This window comes from Eleutherodactylus coqui, chromosome 1 (assembly GCF_035609145.1).
Source record: "Eleutherodactylus coqui strain aEleCoq1 chromosome 1, aEleCoq1.hap1, whole genome shotgun sequence".
NCBI lineage: Eukaryota > Metazoa > Chordata > Amphibia > Anura > Eleutherodactylidae > Eleutherodactylus > Eleutherodactylus coqui.
In genome coordinates, this window is record NC_089837.1 from 521,492,849 (window position 1) to 521,508,328 (window position 15,480).

The window sequence follows — 15,480 nt, forward strand, 5'->3', positions numbered from 1 at the left end:
CTTCCTCTCGCAGTGTCTGCTGGGAGCGGAGGTCAGGCCACAGTCACGTGGTTTGGGCCCGGCAGCTGTCGGTCCGTCATGCTGGGAGAGCTGAGCAGTTTCCCGCCGCCCGCGGAGGGCGTGAGGCGGCTGCAGACCGGGACGGAGGCGGTGCTGAGCGGCCAGCGGCTGGGGAGCGGCACCCTGTACATCGCCGAGAGGTGAGGGGGGGAGCTGGCGGGCGGCCATGTTTCTGTCACTCAGCTTTTCACAATAACGACGCCTCTTGACATTCCCCTCCTTCTTGCCTTGCAGTCGGCTGTCATGGCTGAACGGCGCCGGCCTGGGCTTCTCCTTGGAGTACCCGGCCATCAGCCTGCATGCCATCTCCAGGGACACCGCCGCGTACCCAGAGGAGCACCTCTACGTCATGGTGAACACCAAGATGGCCGGTGAGACGCAGAAAACACCGTTAAAGCGGGGGAGGGGGCGTCGCGGAGTCCGTATGTACGGGAGCCGTAATCCACACTCTACCGAGTCGGGAAGGATTTCTGAGACTTGTAGTCCGCCAATCAGTCTGTGAATCCGGAGTGAGCCGAGCAGACCATCCGTCCATAGCTATCAGTGTATCTTGACACCACCGGAAGTTAGGGGTTTGTGACGCCCCCAGCTTCCGATTGGGTGAAGGCATGAAGGTCCTAGCAGGACAGTGGGCATAAATGCTGCCATGTTACGGCTGTAACATGGCAGCATTAAAATGTAATAATGTAAGGTCCCCGCTCATAGCTGGCACCCTCACCGCTTCTGTTCTGCCGCCGGAACAGGCTGCTCCTTGTTGCCCGCTGCCCAGCTATGTCTCTGCTCTGTGGACGTCGCTCCCCCGCTGACAGCTGGCGCGCTGAGCGCTTGTGCTCTGCCGGCGGCACAGGGAGATCCCTGCCGCCCGTTCCTCCACAGAGAACTTGCGCCGTCGCCCGCTGGGAAAGACGCCTGAGGTAGGGGGATGCCGTGTGCTCCTGCATAACGGTCTCTGTCCCCCCGACCATGCAGGGCTGCGTTTGCCTCTTTTGGTGCGCCGCTGGAAAAGCCACTTTATCAAGCTGTATGTATTTTCCTGGCGTTTTTACTGTCCTTCTAGGACCTATTTGCAAGGCTGCTGTCCAGGCAATCAGGTACAGGGGGTGACACCTCCCTGTCAATCTTGCCTCCACCAGGACTACACTAATACCCCATCCATATATATCTACATATCCGTAGACTTAGCCTGATTACACCCCAGAGCTGCGCTCATAATTCTGTGCAGGATGAGCAATGTATGTACATGGTTACTCCACCAGCAGAATAGTGAGTGCAGCCCTGGAGTATAATACAGGATGTAACTCAGGGTCAGTACAGGATAAGTAATGTGTGTACACAGTGACTCCACCAGCAGAATAGTGAGTGCAGCTCTACAGTATAATACAGAATGTAACTCAGGACCAGTACAGGATAAGTAATGTATGTATACAGTGACTCCACCAGCAGAATAGTGAGTGCAGCTCTGGAGTATAATACAGGATGTAACTCCGTACAGGATAAGTAATGTATGTGCACAGTGACTCCACCAGCAGAATAGTGAGTGCAGCTCTGGGGTATAATACAGGATGTAACTCAGGATCAGCACAGGATAAGTAATGTATGTACACAGTGACTCCACCAGCAGAATAGTGAGTGCAGCTCTGGGGTATAATACATGATGTAACTCAGGAGCAGTACAGGATAAGTAATGTATGTACACAGTGACTCCAGCAGCAGAATAGTGAGTGCAGCTCTGGAGTATAATACAGGATGTAACTCAGGATCAGCACAGGATAAGTAATGTATGTGCACAGTGACTCCAGCAGAATAGTGAGTGCAGCTCTGGGGTATAATACAGGATGTAACTCAGTACAGGATAAGTAATGTATGTACACAGTGACTCCAGCAGCAGAATAGTGAGTGCAGCTCTGGAGTATAATACAGGATGTAACTCAGGATCAGCACAGGATAAGTAATGTATGTGCACAGTGACTCCAGCAGAATAGTGAGTGCAGCTCTGGGGTATAATACAGGATGTAACTCAGTACAGGATAAGTAATGTATGTACACAGTGACTCCACCAGCAGAATAGTGAGTGCAGTGGTATTATTGTATTTTGTCACCGCCAGGAAGTACTGGTGGAGATGAAACTGACAGGCTGTTTACGCCCCCTGTAGCTGATTGGCTGCTCAGCTGGCTGGCTTCTATGTCCTGGAAGGACATTAAGGTAGCACTGGCATGGAGCACAGCAGCAAACCTGGGACCGGCGGCAGGGAGGAGAGTGGCAGCACAGGACCCCTAGTGACCGGCAGCAGGCGGTCGCGCAAGGACATCTACAGGAGGCAGAGGCTAAGCCGACAGGGGAGGAGAACGGTAAGCCTGCGAGCGGTGGTGGAGTCGGCGGCAGGAGAGGCACAGCCGTCCCTAATCCCCCAACTGCAGCGGCAAGACTGGGAACAGCAGTGCAGGGAAATTACTGCAGCGCGGAGGGGACGGCTACATGGGACATGCAAGGGGGAATGGCAGCTCCGGGTAAACTCCTAGCCGCAGCGTGTGTATAGATTGTTGCCTGGGCTGGACGGTTAGGGGTTGGTGTTCATGTTAGGCTTAGATTCTTCACGGTAAATACTCTTATGTTACCCCTGTAACATGGAAGTATTTGCAGCTAATAATCTAAGCCTAACCGTGCAGCCCAGGCAACAATCTATACACTCGGTGCTGCTAGGAGTTTACAGAAGTCACCAAATTGGGAGCTGGGGGTGTGACGGGCGTTCCTGCATCCAAGCCCTGTCAAACACCTAGCTTCCTGGTGGTGACAAGATACAATAATACAGAATGCAGCTCTGGAGTATAATACAGGATGTAACTCAAAACCAGTGCAGGATAAGTAATGTATGTACACAGTGACTCCACCAGCAGAATAGTGAGTGCAGCTCTGGAGTATAATACAGGATGTAACTCAGGATCAGTACAGGATAAGTAATGTGTGTATACAGTGACTCCACCAGCAGAATAGTGAGTGCAGCTCTGGAGTATAATACAGGATGTAACTCAGGATCAGTACAGGATAAGTAATGTATGTACACAGTGACTCCACCAGCAGAATAGTGAGTGCAGCTCTGGAGGATAATACAGGATGTAACTCAGGATCAGTACAGGATAAGTAATGTATGTACACAGTGACTCCACCAGCAGAATAGTGAGTGCAGCTCTGGAGGATAATACAGGATGTAACTCAGGATCATACAGGATAAGTAATGTATGTACACAGTGACTCCACCAGCAGAATAGTGAGTGCAGCTCTGGAGTATAATACAGGATGTAACTCAGGATCATACAGGATAAGTAATGTATGTACACAGTGACTCCACCAGCAGAATAGTGAGTGCAGCTCTGGAGTGTATAGTACAGGGTAAGCTGTGTATGTACTCGGTGACATGTTGTCTTTTTGCAACTTATTTGTGTTTTTTCTCTTTCCTTGTAGATAATAATGCAAAAGAAGCAAAGATGAAAGAGGAGGACGGAGAAGACAATGGGGAAGAGGAGGAGGATGACGATGATGATGATGACGACGACGAGCCAATCACTGAAATCCGCTTTGTTCCGGAGGATAAGTCTGACTGTGCGCTTCCCTTCGTGGCTTTTGGATCTTGTGTGGTTTTGTCCTCACATAACCTCCGATCTCTGTGATTGCAGTGGGCGAGATGTTCTCTGCCATGTGTGACTGTCAGGCTCTGCACCCCGACCCGGAGGATGAGGATTCAGACGATGACTTTGAAGGAGAAGAGTATGATGTGGAGGCACATGGTGAGTTCTCCCTGCAAGCTTCTTACAGCTGAGGGTTTGTTACAGTTGTACCCTGCATAGAAAGTCCTCTGTATGCGCAGTGCATCTTGTCTGGATGCTTTGCTGCGTCTGAAGTTCAGGCTGTTTTTCTAGCCTGGATAAATCTGTAACAGACTCTCAGCTCTGTGAAGTATCCGGTTTGTACAACCGCTAGATGTGATCAAGAATATTCAGATTTTTTTTTGCATTGAGCAGAGATCTATAAACGGTACGCGGAGGCTGGGTGCATGTGGGCCTCTTACCTTCAGTACCGCAGATGTGAAGCTTCTTTCTTTTCTTAACCCCTTAAAGGGGTTCTGTCAGAAAAAAAAAATCACTCTCACCTGTGCCTTATGGGGCCGGTCACCGGGAGGCTGCTGTCCATTCGCATGGCAGAAGCTGGCAAAGTTTCAGCTTCCAACCGTGCTGGGCGGCAAGCCCTTCCGCCTGGGTTAGTGGTCGACACGTCGCCCACTGATTGGCCTGGCCGCATCTAACCTCTGCTGTCCTTGGAGAGTCGACGGCGAGTGCGCATGATCCCCCTTCTGACGCACTCGCTGTGGAAGCTCTGAGCACTGGAGAGTATAGACACAGCCAGGTCGGCGAGAGCGTGCAGGAGCCGACCTCTCACGCGCCCGGTAAACAGCAGAGGGAAGAACAACAACGGGAATAGGTGAGTTAGCTTTGTTTTTTTTCCCTCTTTTCTTTTTACAGGTTACCCTCTACAGGGATACAGGGGAGCATGAATTTTTTATTTTTTTTAAATTTTACTGGCAGAACCCCTTTAATGCTCCAGGACATACATTTACATCATGGAGGTGGATTGGGGATTGGTCCCGCCCCATACAATGTGAATGCCGACTGTTTCTTGCAAACGACATCCGCCCACAACAGCTCCCATCAGCATCGACACTCATCAGAGCTGTTAACCCTTTAAATGCTACCGCCAATCCTGACTGCAGCATTTAAATGTTTCGAACGACCCCCTGTGATGAGATCGCACAGGACTGTACAGTTGCCATGGCAGCTGGGGGCCTTCTGAAAGCCCCCAGGGCTGCTATCGCAGATTGCCTGTGCCATGCCTTGGTAGACTGCTTGTCAGATTGTGGTATAAGGTAATACTATGGTGTTGCATCATACTGCAGGAGTGACTAAACCATCACACATTGTGGTCCCCTGTGGGGACTAAAGAAAAATGGGAAAAGCTTTTTTTAGTAATAAACTAAGTTAATAAAATGAAAAAGACAAAACCTTTTGCAATATTTCCAATTTAAAAAAACCCAACATTTTTCATCGCTGCGCCTGTAAAAGTCTGAACCATCAAAGTGGAGCAAATGGAGATACAATACCGGTAGCCCGGCGCCGCTCTGCAATGAATGCCAACAATCAGTGGGATAAGATTGATCCAACTTCTTCTTATTGTGTCAATTAAAACCAGCCGATGCGCGTAAAAAACTGCAGTGCGCGAACACGGGCGAAGCCAGGGAGGAGAGCTGCTAGAAAGAACGGCTCCAGCGGTGGAGGACAGGATGTGATTGTGTGATTATCAATTCATGTGAATGAGCCCCACTGAAGGGCAGGAATAAACAGCGACTTTGGTCATATGACTTTCGGGGTTAACTCACACAAGCGTATTTGCTGCATATTACGTGCTGCTGAAACCCCATTCATTTGCATTGGAGTTTGCAATCGTGTGCGTTTTTCACGCATGTGGGAAAAAAACTGCAGCTTGTCTTATTTTGGTGTCTTTTACGCGCATTCTGTTTTTTGGGTTTGTAAAATATGCTGCGAATACACGTTACATGCATATTCTCTGCTAGGAGACCTGAGAGGAACAGTTCTGACTCTCTTTGGGCCTGCTTGCGTGTTTATACGCACGTGAAAAAAAGTATACGCCGCAAATACGCATGTCCACACCCAGTAAGCACTGCGCATTTTGCGCAACAAATACACATTCGCTTGTGTCAATCACAAGCAGCGTCAATGGGGTGAAGGGGAAAGGGGCTTGTTTGTATAGTGCCAATTATTCTGCAACTTTCAGGTCCTTTATTTATTTATTACCCCCCCAGCAAGCTGGGTGCTCATTTTACCGACCTCAGAAGAATGGAAGACTGAGTCAGCCTTGAGCTACCTGAATCATGCGGGGATTAAACCTGCAACCTTCTGCGCCACACGAGGCAGTGTAGCTTCTGGTCTGCCCCTAGTTATTCTGTCAGCGGCATAGTCTTGTCTGTAGTCAGTCAGGTCCGCTGCCCTCGCCTCCAGATGTCTCACTCCTTATCCATTTTACTTGGTTGGCTTATTGCTGCCAGGAGGATTTGTCACATGGAATGCGTCGTATGGATATTACATTGTTGCCTTCTGTCAACAAAATCGTCACTTCGCTAATTTACTGAGCTGTGTTTGCTGCGGATGGATCGGCTTATGTTGTCATTCGTATGGCAAATACAGATCTGTGATAGGAATACCAAGTGTCGCTGATCTTTATCTGTAACAATAGTACCCTGCAGTTCTGCGCCCCTGTGACTAATAGAATTTTATCTTGTTCTTCCTCCCCCAGAACGAGGACTCGCTGACATCCCTACCTTCTATACATATGAGGAAGGCTTGTCCCATCTCACCTCCGAGGGTCAGGCTACTCTGGAGAGGCTAGAAGGTATGCTGGCCAACTCCATCGCCAACCAGCACACCATGGCTGGGGTCCGCACCGAAGGCTCAGCTTTGGACTATGAAGGTAATGTCAGGGACAGGACAGTGATAGACAGGACTTTGATGGTTAAAGTGCCATTACAACCAAATGCCGAATTCCCCAGACAGTTTTGCCTGAACGGTACCTGGGCAGGAGATAAAAGGCCATACAGTTAGCCTGAGCACCTTTTGGATGGGGGTAGGAGCCTTGTCTAACAGACATGGCTCTGGATAGAAAGTGACTACTGCTGCTAAGTGTCTTGGCTTTTAAACAAGGCCAAATCTGCAGCACTAGCCTAGTTGTTACCGGAGATCCAGCAGGTTGAAGTGGGAACTGTATGTACTAAAGTTGCATCTCTCACTTCAGCCTATGCAGAGCAGAAATGAAGGGCAAGCAGGGAAAGAGCAATTTCAGTTCGTCTTGTATAGCTTTAGATGCAGCACTTTCTTGAGATGCAGAAAAAGGTGCAGTGATTACTTGAGCACTTTGATCCCTTCAATCAGCTGATAAGCACAGGTTCTGGGAGTCCACCGCCCACCCCCACAATCGCTCGCTCTCTCTTCTAATATTGGTGACTTTTCCCAAGGTTAGGTCATTTTATATGTAAGTCAATGAAAACCCTTTCTCGTTGTAGCTGTTAATGGGCCTTATTCTAAGGCACTGTGTGTTTAGAGCGCTGCAGCTTAAGACCTGCATGGGTTTCCCTTGCTGCACGGTGGTGGCTGCTTTGTTGCCTAATGACAGCTGAGTTGTTGTACCTAACAGCCAGGATTAGAGAGACTTCTGATCCTGGCCAATTAACTCAGGTCGTCAGTCGAGAGCGACCGCTGCACGGTCAAAACGCTCCACAAAATGATTTATTACATTATTAAAGGGCTATCCGGGGATTTAAACTTCTTACCGGGTCCTGCTGTGTCGGGCCAACTACTCCGGCTGTTTTCCAACAAGGTGTCACATGGTACTGCGGGCAGGTGATGTTGGTGATGGACAGGCTGGCGGCTTATTGAAATAATTAAGCAAGCCCCACTTTCTATCACTGCATCGGGTTTACAGTCGCGTTCCACACTTACAGGTGTCGGTTGTCAAATGGCTGGCACCTGCCCTGTATGTAGGGGGATGGGCTCCTGGTCCCGCTGCATACAAACCATGGTGTCAGAAGGCATAAATTTGGCTATCAGACTGCATTGTTTCTGTACCCCTAAGCATAGGCAGAGCTTCGCTGATTGCGGTCGGCACCAGAGGTGCTACATGCAATTGTGGTTTTCCGCCTGCATTTTTCAGGGGAGAAGTGCTGCATGTAATAGCAGCCTATTGCCTTTGGGGTCTTCGGCTCAGTCTTGGGTGTGAAGAGATGCGGGCAGCCTGCTGTGCGGTTGCCTTGTTTGAGGTGCAATATGGCAGTGTGCCAACAATCGAAGTCCCAATCCCATAGAACAAGAAATGTAATCTACCCGTCCATCCTGTCCTTGGTGGCTGTTACAACAGGTTGTGTTTTCTAGATGGCATGGACGTGGAGGCTGCACCCACTGTGGCCGGACAGTTCGAAGATGCAGACGTTGATCACTGATGGGTTGTATTTTGGTAGGTTGAATCTTGTGACTCTCCAATAAGTGTGTGTATAAGATCGAGGAACCCTGGAGGAAGAATACCTTAACTTGTATCTAACCAAAGGGCCAGAGTTAAAGCCACCAACCATGTTCACTCAACGTTTATGTAGTTGCCTCATAAAAGCATCCCCAGTTCCTTACTTGGGACCCTCCTCTATTAACCATAGCAGGGAGCTGCTAACGAGGAGAACTCCAATAATGTATGTACACTGAATGGTCACCATATTAGAGTCCCCCATCTAGTAGCACTTTGAACTTCCTTTGGCCTTAAGAATCGCAGCAGTTTGTCATGGCATGGATAAACTGGTGTCTGAGGATCCAGGGTGTTCAAAGAAAACCTCCCCCACACCATGACTCCACCAGCCTGACAAGAAGGGTCATCAATTCCTGCTGCAGGCACTAAATTCTGACCTCCCATCTGTAGGGTGCAACAGAAATCTGTATTAGCCTGACCAGGTTATAATTACAGACTGCTAGGTGGGGTCTCCTCTGTTTCTCTAAGACCCAATGTCCACGGGCAAATGGAATTGCGGACGATCGGCAATCCAAGACTCCCACAGGGAGACATGGGCGTCCGCAGCTTTGTTTTGCAGACCTTTTGGTCCGGAAAACAAATCATAGCATGCTCCACTTTGCTGCGTTTCCCGCACGGACGGCTTCCATTAAAGTCAGTCTGATCCGGCGGCCCTTCCGCAATTGAATTGATGTTGTTTCCAGCCACAGGATCCACTTTTTTGCTAGATGTTGTTCCTGGATCGTTACATGAGAACTCCCCCTCCCCCCCCCCCCCCCCCCACCCGCACTCCGGGGTCACCGCTCTAACTTCCGCATGAGAAAGCCCTAATCGTAGAGGGACGAGGGCTCTAATAAGGGGCCTTCAGTGTAGATGCCATGCATGTGGCAGCAGCCCTCATATCTTCACCCCCCACTGATTGTGATGACGTTATACATTACATTCATCAGCACTCGGGTACATAACAACCTCTGCTCTCTCCTCAGGTACAGGAGGAATCGCCGTGAGCTTCTCCCATCGCCGTGTGCCGCCAACACATTTCATTAGCCCTTAGACATTCCAAGGATCGCCCGCGGCGTGGGTGCTCAGCTGCGCCGATTCATAAGCAACCGTTTTCTTTTTAGACTTGAACTAACCGCAGCTGCCAAGCGTGGACCTCCGTGCCCCCCGTATTACCGGACATCCAGAATCGCCCTCCATTAGGGACCGTAGAGTGCGCTAGGACTTTAGTCTCCAGTCTTGTTGCACTGGATTTTCTGCTTTTGTTTTTGATAACCCCGCTGGACCTTTCTTAATTTGGAAGCTTTGTGCCCCTCGTCCATTTAGTAGGAAGTTGGACAGGAAGCGGCGAGCTCACTAGAAGTTGGCAGGATTTGTAAGAGTTCTTAATATTGTTTAATAAACTAGGTTTTTGTATCAAGCGGTCTCGTGTCTCTTTGGGGCCAATGGAGATCAATGTCTTTGCCCTCGTGGCCGTTGCCGTACAACAGACTTGTGTTCTGCAGATCCTTAGTGTATATATGGCGTGCCTACAGATAATATACCACAGAGACTGGGGCGCAGTACACGGGCCGCGCTTATTGTCTAGCCGTCAACAAAACTCCTAGCTGGGCGGGCCGTGCCGACAGCCACAGGGACCTGCCCTAAAACCGCTCTCACATGTAATGCAGTACAAGCATATAGACGTGGCTGCAGCGCTCATACAGCGAAGATCTGAATCGATGTGAGTAACGCCAACTGCACGCAAGCTGGTCGAATTCCATATGCAGAATCTAACCCTAGCCGGAATCCGTACGTACCTGTCCAGAAGTCTTTGAGCTCTGTTCAGCACGCTCATGCCGAGGTGTGAATTGTGGGAGTTGGAACAAGATGATAGAACATGATAGCGGGTGCCAGACGGCCGGGATGTTCCTTTTCCAAAGTTGGGAAGCATTTATCATTCCTCAATCTACATTATCACATGTGTACTGATATGTCATAGAAGGCATTACCACCCCCAGTGGACAGGGCAGGGGGCGCCCACGGGTACTTTATGACCGTGACCAGCTCTAATTGTCCATGTGAACAGACAAAGGACTTCGTCAGAGATGACATCCAGACACGGCGCCTCACCTGGACTTGTGAGGTTGCTCAATGGACCCTATATGTCTGTCGACATGTGACGCATTCTGAGTCACAGTACCAATTTCGGGCTGATGGTAGGGCTTATGTGTGGTGTGGACCCCCGTTGTGCAGGCTGGTGGGTCCATATTGGTGTGGGGTTCTCATGGTACGGGTTGGGTCTGCTGGTGTGCCCAAATATATCATTTACTGCTTGGTGACCATTTGCAGCCTTCATGTACCCCACACTGATGAGATATTCCAGCAGAATCCTCCATCGGGCCCAAGTTGTCCAGAACTGCTTTGTGCAGCATTCTGGAGAGTTCCTACAAATGGTGTCCTGCATGGTCACCCAACATGAGCCCAATTGTGCATTTATAGGATGTGGCGGAGATCTGCACCTATAAATCCGACGGAGCTGCAGCGGCTGTCCAGACGGCTCAACATCCCTCAATGTCTTCTGTCTGCTTGTGGAATTGATGCTGCATTAAGTTGCTGCAACTTGCCGGCTACAGGAAGTCCTACATGAATGATATTCATTCCTATCTCATGACTTTTGGCATGCCAGTATAGAGTCTAATTAGAAGGCTTGGGGCAGATGTGGATGCAGTGACTGACTGGAGCGCCCCTACTTCTGTCTTGCAGTCTAAACACCAAGTTCCAAGCCGTTTATTACAGTATAACACCCGGTTTCCTACATTCTCGGACTTAATTTACGAGTAGGTTGAAAATGCTGACTGTTTTTTGTTGCAGTCACATATAATGCACAACTTTGAAAGTGGCCCCAGGTCTCCTGCACATTGTACTGGCTCCATGCCGGGGTGTATGAGACCTGTGTCTCCATGTTGGGTGTGATACGCCCGATTTAGGATGCTTCACTTGTGATTTTGTGAAATCCCATAAGCTCTTATTAGATGCAATAAAGCCTGAGGTGCCTAGTGATTGCGTTAGGCCATATTCCACTAATCCAAACAGCGCAATGATGTCATTCCATCGCGCCACCTGTGCCGGGCCAGAAGACGATTCTGCGTCCCTCATGCTTAGGTAAGTTTCTTTTTTTTTTTTGCTTTAACCTCTGTTGAGGGCACTATTACCACTGAGAAGTCATGGGGGGGGGGGGAGCATTACTATTCTGGGGCCAATAGGGGACATATACTATTTAGGGGTCACTTGGAGACACTTCCTGTTAACACCTTAATGCTACAGGGTGTACAGTTATGTCCTGCAGGTTCAGGGTATGTATGAAGGGAGATCACTGGGCAATCTCGCTGCATACCATGCCGGTGTCGGCTGTTTCTTACAGCTGACACCTGCCTGCAACAGCTCAGATAAGCTATGCCGCTGATCAGGGCTGTTATCCCTTTAAATGCCCCGCCCAATGTTTGGGGCTCCCGCCTGGCCCCCGCAATAAGATCGCGGGTTGCAATGGCAGTCGGGGGCTTTCTGAAAGGCCCCAGGGTTGCTAGTGCAGAGTGCCTATTGAGCCATGCCTGTGTTGTGCCCAGATGGCTTGCTAGATCTGTCAGATCGCAGTATAATGTAATGCTATGGTAATACATCATACGGCAGGAGCGATCAAACCACCGCAAGTTTTTGTCACCTCCGGGGTCTAATAAAAACTGTAGAAATTAGTTTTAAAAAGTTTACTAATTATTAAAAAGTTAAAAAAAAGCCTTTTTCCGTATAAATAAAACGAAAATACATATGTTATCGCTGCGTCCGTGAAAGTCCGATCTATCAAAGTGACGCATTATTTACCACGCAACGTAAGCGTCGTTAGAAAAAAACAAAAAACTGTCTTCAAGAAAAAATTAAAAGTGATCAAAAAGTTGTATGTAATCTAAAATGGTACCAAAACTATAGAACGTCCCGCAGACAACGAGCGCGCAACTGTGGCGACGGAAAAATAGTCCTGCCTGTCAGAAGATGGCGGCGGAACATAATATTAAAATATTAAATGTTTGAAAAAAATAAAAGTACAGCAAAAAAATACTATATCAGATTTGGTATCGTAGTAATCGCACGGACCCGCAGAATAAAGTTATCAGGCCCTTATTGTAGTAGTTTGTGCAACAACCAGGACGCAGCGAAAGATGGCGGGAGTTCGTTGTTTTTTGTTTGTTTGTTTTCATTTCCCTCCACTTAGAATGTACTGAAAAACCTTTAAAAAACTCTACAATACAGTAAATAGTGTCATTAGAAAACACAACTCATCCCGCAAAAAACAAGCCCTCATACAGTTACATCAATGGATAAAGAAGAGTTGATTTTTTTTTTTTAAAAGGGGGAGAAAAAACTAATTTGAAAAACTTTTTAAAAAAAAGGAGCGTGCCCTTAAGGGGTTAATGGGCTTTTGAAGGCGCTGTTACTACTAAGTTGACTCGTGGAAACACTATTCCTATTGAGGGGGCACAATTAGTATTCATGGACCATTACTATTTTATTAAAGGGACACATGGGGGCGCTATTACATTTGTAGGAGACACAACCATGAGCTTTATTACTATATAGGGGCACCAAAGGGCTAATATTACTGTGTTGGGGTAGCAACAGAGTTTCTGTAGGGAATGGGTTAGGGGGTGCAGGAAAAGTAAGGACCCAAAGATGTCTGTGGTGCAAACTTTAGAAACAAGTTATGGCTGAAATATCTTCATGGCGATCTGGGCCAGATGGAAAAGACAAGAAAACTGAACTCCAGAGAGAAGATCACCTGTAAGCCACTCCATCTAAGTGTACTGCAACCCTCTGTGCGGGTGTAATACTGCTACCTACCACTAGATGGTGGTGTTACCGGTCTTTGTATAACCACTCTGATTAGGATGTGTCTCTAGGAAGAGTACATACAATTTTTTTGTATTGCTTTTTATTAAATTTTGGCCAAAAAAAGCGCTATTTTGGTGTGTATTTTCTTTTTCTGATGACGTTCACCGTACGGGATAAATAATGTAATTTTCCTAGATTGGACTTTTATGAACGCAGCGTTACCAAATGTGTTTTTTTTTTTGGTCTTTTAATTTTTTTTTTTTATTATAAATATAGTAAAAGGGTCTTTTTAAAACTTTTATTATTTGTCATTTTGTTTAATAATTAATAGAACTATTTTACTTACAGTTGCAACCAGCTGGCACCTGCCTTGTAGGATTGCCTGCCGCTCCATACAAACCCTGAGCCTCCATGATGTAACTATATGTTATGGCTGCACACGGGCGGATTTGAATTGCGGAACCCGTAGCGGTCGACCGCCTCTGGATTCCGCAGCAAATACCACGGATAGCAAGCAATGCAAAAAAATGGATTATACCTACCTGATAATCGGGTTTCCAGTAGTCTCCACGACAGCACCAACTGAGATTGCCTCCTCCTGGTAGGACAGGAACATACTGAGAGGTTAAAAGCTCCCCCCCTTCCCCACTTTCCTCAGTGGATTCTAACGAATTGCCGGGGCAGGAGCTAAACTTAAATTTCTTCCCTTAACAGGGTTTTTTTTTTTGAATTTATATATTATATTACTTTCTTAGGGGGGGGGGGGGGGAGGTACGGGTGCTGTCGTGGAGACTACTGGAAACCCGATTATCAGGTAGGTATAATCCATTTTTTCCCCCAGTCGTCTCCACGACAGCACCAATTGAGACGTACCAACTAAAGTTTATTAGGGTGGGATCGCTGCCGAGAGGACTTTGCGGCCAAAGGCCATGTCCTCGTCCTGCTGCACTTTTACCCTATAGTGTTTAATGAACGTGTGCGGCTTCTTCCAGACTGCGGCCTTGCATATCTGCTCGAACGAGGCTGAGCTATGTTCGGCCCATGAGGATGCTACTGCCCTTATAGAATGGGCTTTAAGAGCTAACGGGATCTCCTTCCCGAGGGCCTTATAGGATTCTATGATGGCCAGGCGGATCCACCTGGCTATGGACCTTTTTGCTGCTTTGTTACCCTTATTTGGGCCACTGAACTGGACGAACAGGTTGTCGTCCCGCCTCCAGTGGCTCGTTGTATCTATGTAGGTTAGGACTGCTCTCCTAACGTCCAGACAGCTTAGGGTTCTTTCTTCCTCGTTTTTTGGGTTACTGAAAAAAGAGGGGATTATTATATCCTGGGACCTATGAAAATCTGACGCTACTTTTGGCATAAAGGCCGGGTCTGTTTTAAATATTAGTTTGGTGTCTGCGATTTTCATGAACGGGTGGCGGATGGACAAGGCCTGTAGTTCGCTAACCCGTCTTGCGGAGGTAATGGCTACTAAGAAGATGGTTTTGATTGTAAGCATTCTTATAGGTAGCCCCTCGATCGGTTCGAATGGTACCGCTGTCATGGCCCTTAGAGCCCAATTAAGATTCCAGTCTGGAAACAGGTTTATGGGCCTAGGGCGTAGTCTAGCTGCCGCTGTTAGGAACCTGTGGACCCATCTGTCGTCTGCGAATTTTGTGTCGCAAATGGCGCTAAGGGCTGAAACCTGGACTTTTAGGGTGCTCGGGGAGAGGCCCATCTCTAGGCCCTCCTGCAGGAATTCTAAGATTAGCGGAGTGTCGGGGATAGAATCCCCGCGATCCCTTCCCTGGCTCCATGAGGAAAACCTTCTCCAGACCTTCTGGTAGATCAGGTGGGTCGTCTTTTTCCTACTGGACATTAGGGTTTCTACTACTTTCTCTGAGAATCCTTTCTTTCTTAGTGAGGATTCCTCAAGAGCCATGCCGTTAAGTGGAGCTTGTCTAGGCCGGGGTGGTTCAGTGGCCCCTGCGATAGGAGATCTGTCCAGGTAGGGAAGGTGACTGGGTCCTGGACGCTCAGTGTTGCCAGAAGACCGAACCAGCTTCTTTTCGGCCAGAAGGGGGTCACCAGGATTAGCGTGCATGCCTGGGTTCTGAAGTGCTGTAAGACCCTGGGGATTAGTGGTATGGGAGGGAAGGCGTACGCCAGCCCTTGTCCCCAGTCCTGGCCTAGGGCGTCTACTGCTGTCGGACGATCTCCTGGCCGGAGGGAGAAAAAGTTGCCTACTTTTGTGTTCTCCCTGGTTGCAAAGAGGTCCAACTGTGGGGTCCCCCAGCGGTTGGTTAGGATTCTGAATGCCTCTGGGGAGAGGGACCATTCTCCTGGGTCTATTTGCTTCCTGCTGAGGAAGTCTGCTTTTTCGTTTAGTGTCCCCTTCAAGTGGGTTGCCGTGATCGAAAGGATCCGACCCTCCGCCCAGTGAAAGATTTTCTGTGTGATGC

At 48.5% G+C, this 15,480-nt stretch overlaps 1 protein-coding gene across 2 annotated transcripts; it reads left to right on the forward strand.

Annotated features, from left to right (window-relative positions):
- CLNS1A (chloride nucleotide-sensitive channel 1A) lies at positions 1 to 9,590 on the forward strand. 2 transcript variants are annotated; one of them, XM_066588264.1, is made up of 7 exons: positions 1 to 200; positions 295 to 431; positions 3,521 to 3,658; positions 3,733 to 3,843; positions 6,422 to 6,517; positions 8,050 to 8,131; positions 9,157 to 9,590. In XM_066588264.1, the coding sequence occupies exons 1-6, from the start codon at positions 79 to 81 to the stop codon at positions 8,115 to 8,117; spliced, it is 672 nt and encodes a 223-aa protein (XP_066444361.1). In that variant the 5' UTR covers positions 1 to 78; the 3' UTR covers positions 8,118 to 8,131; positions 9,157 to 9,590. The 2 variants fall into 2 exon arrangements, with proteins under 2 accessions (XP_066444361.1, XP_066444360.1); XM_066588263.1 differs by having other exon boundaries at positions 2 to 200; positions 6,422 to 6,595.
- The last annotated feature ends 5,890 nt before the right edge of the window (positions 9,591 to 15,480 follow it).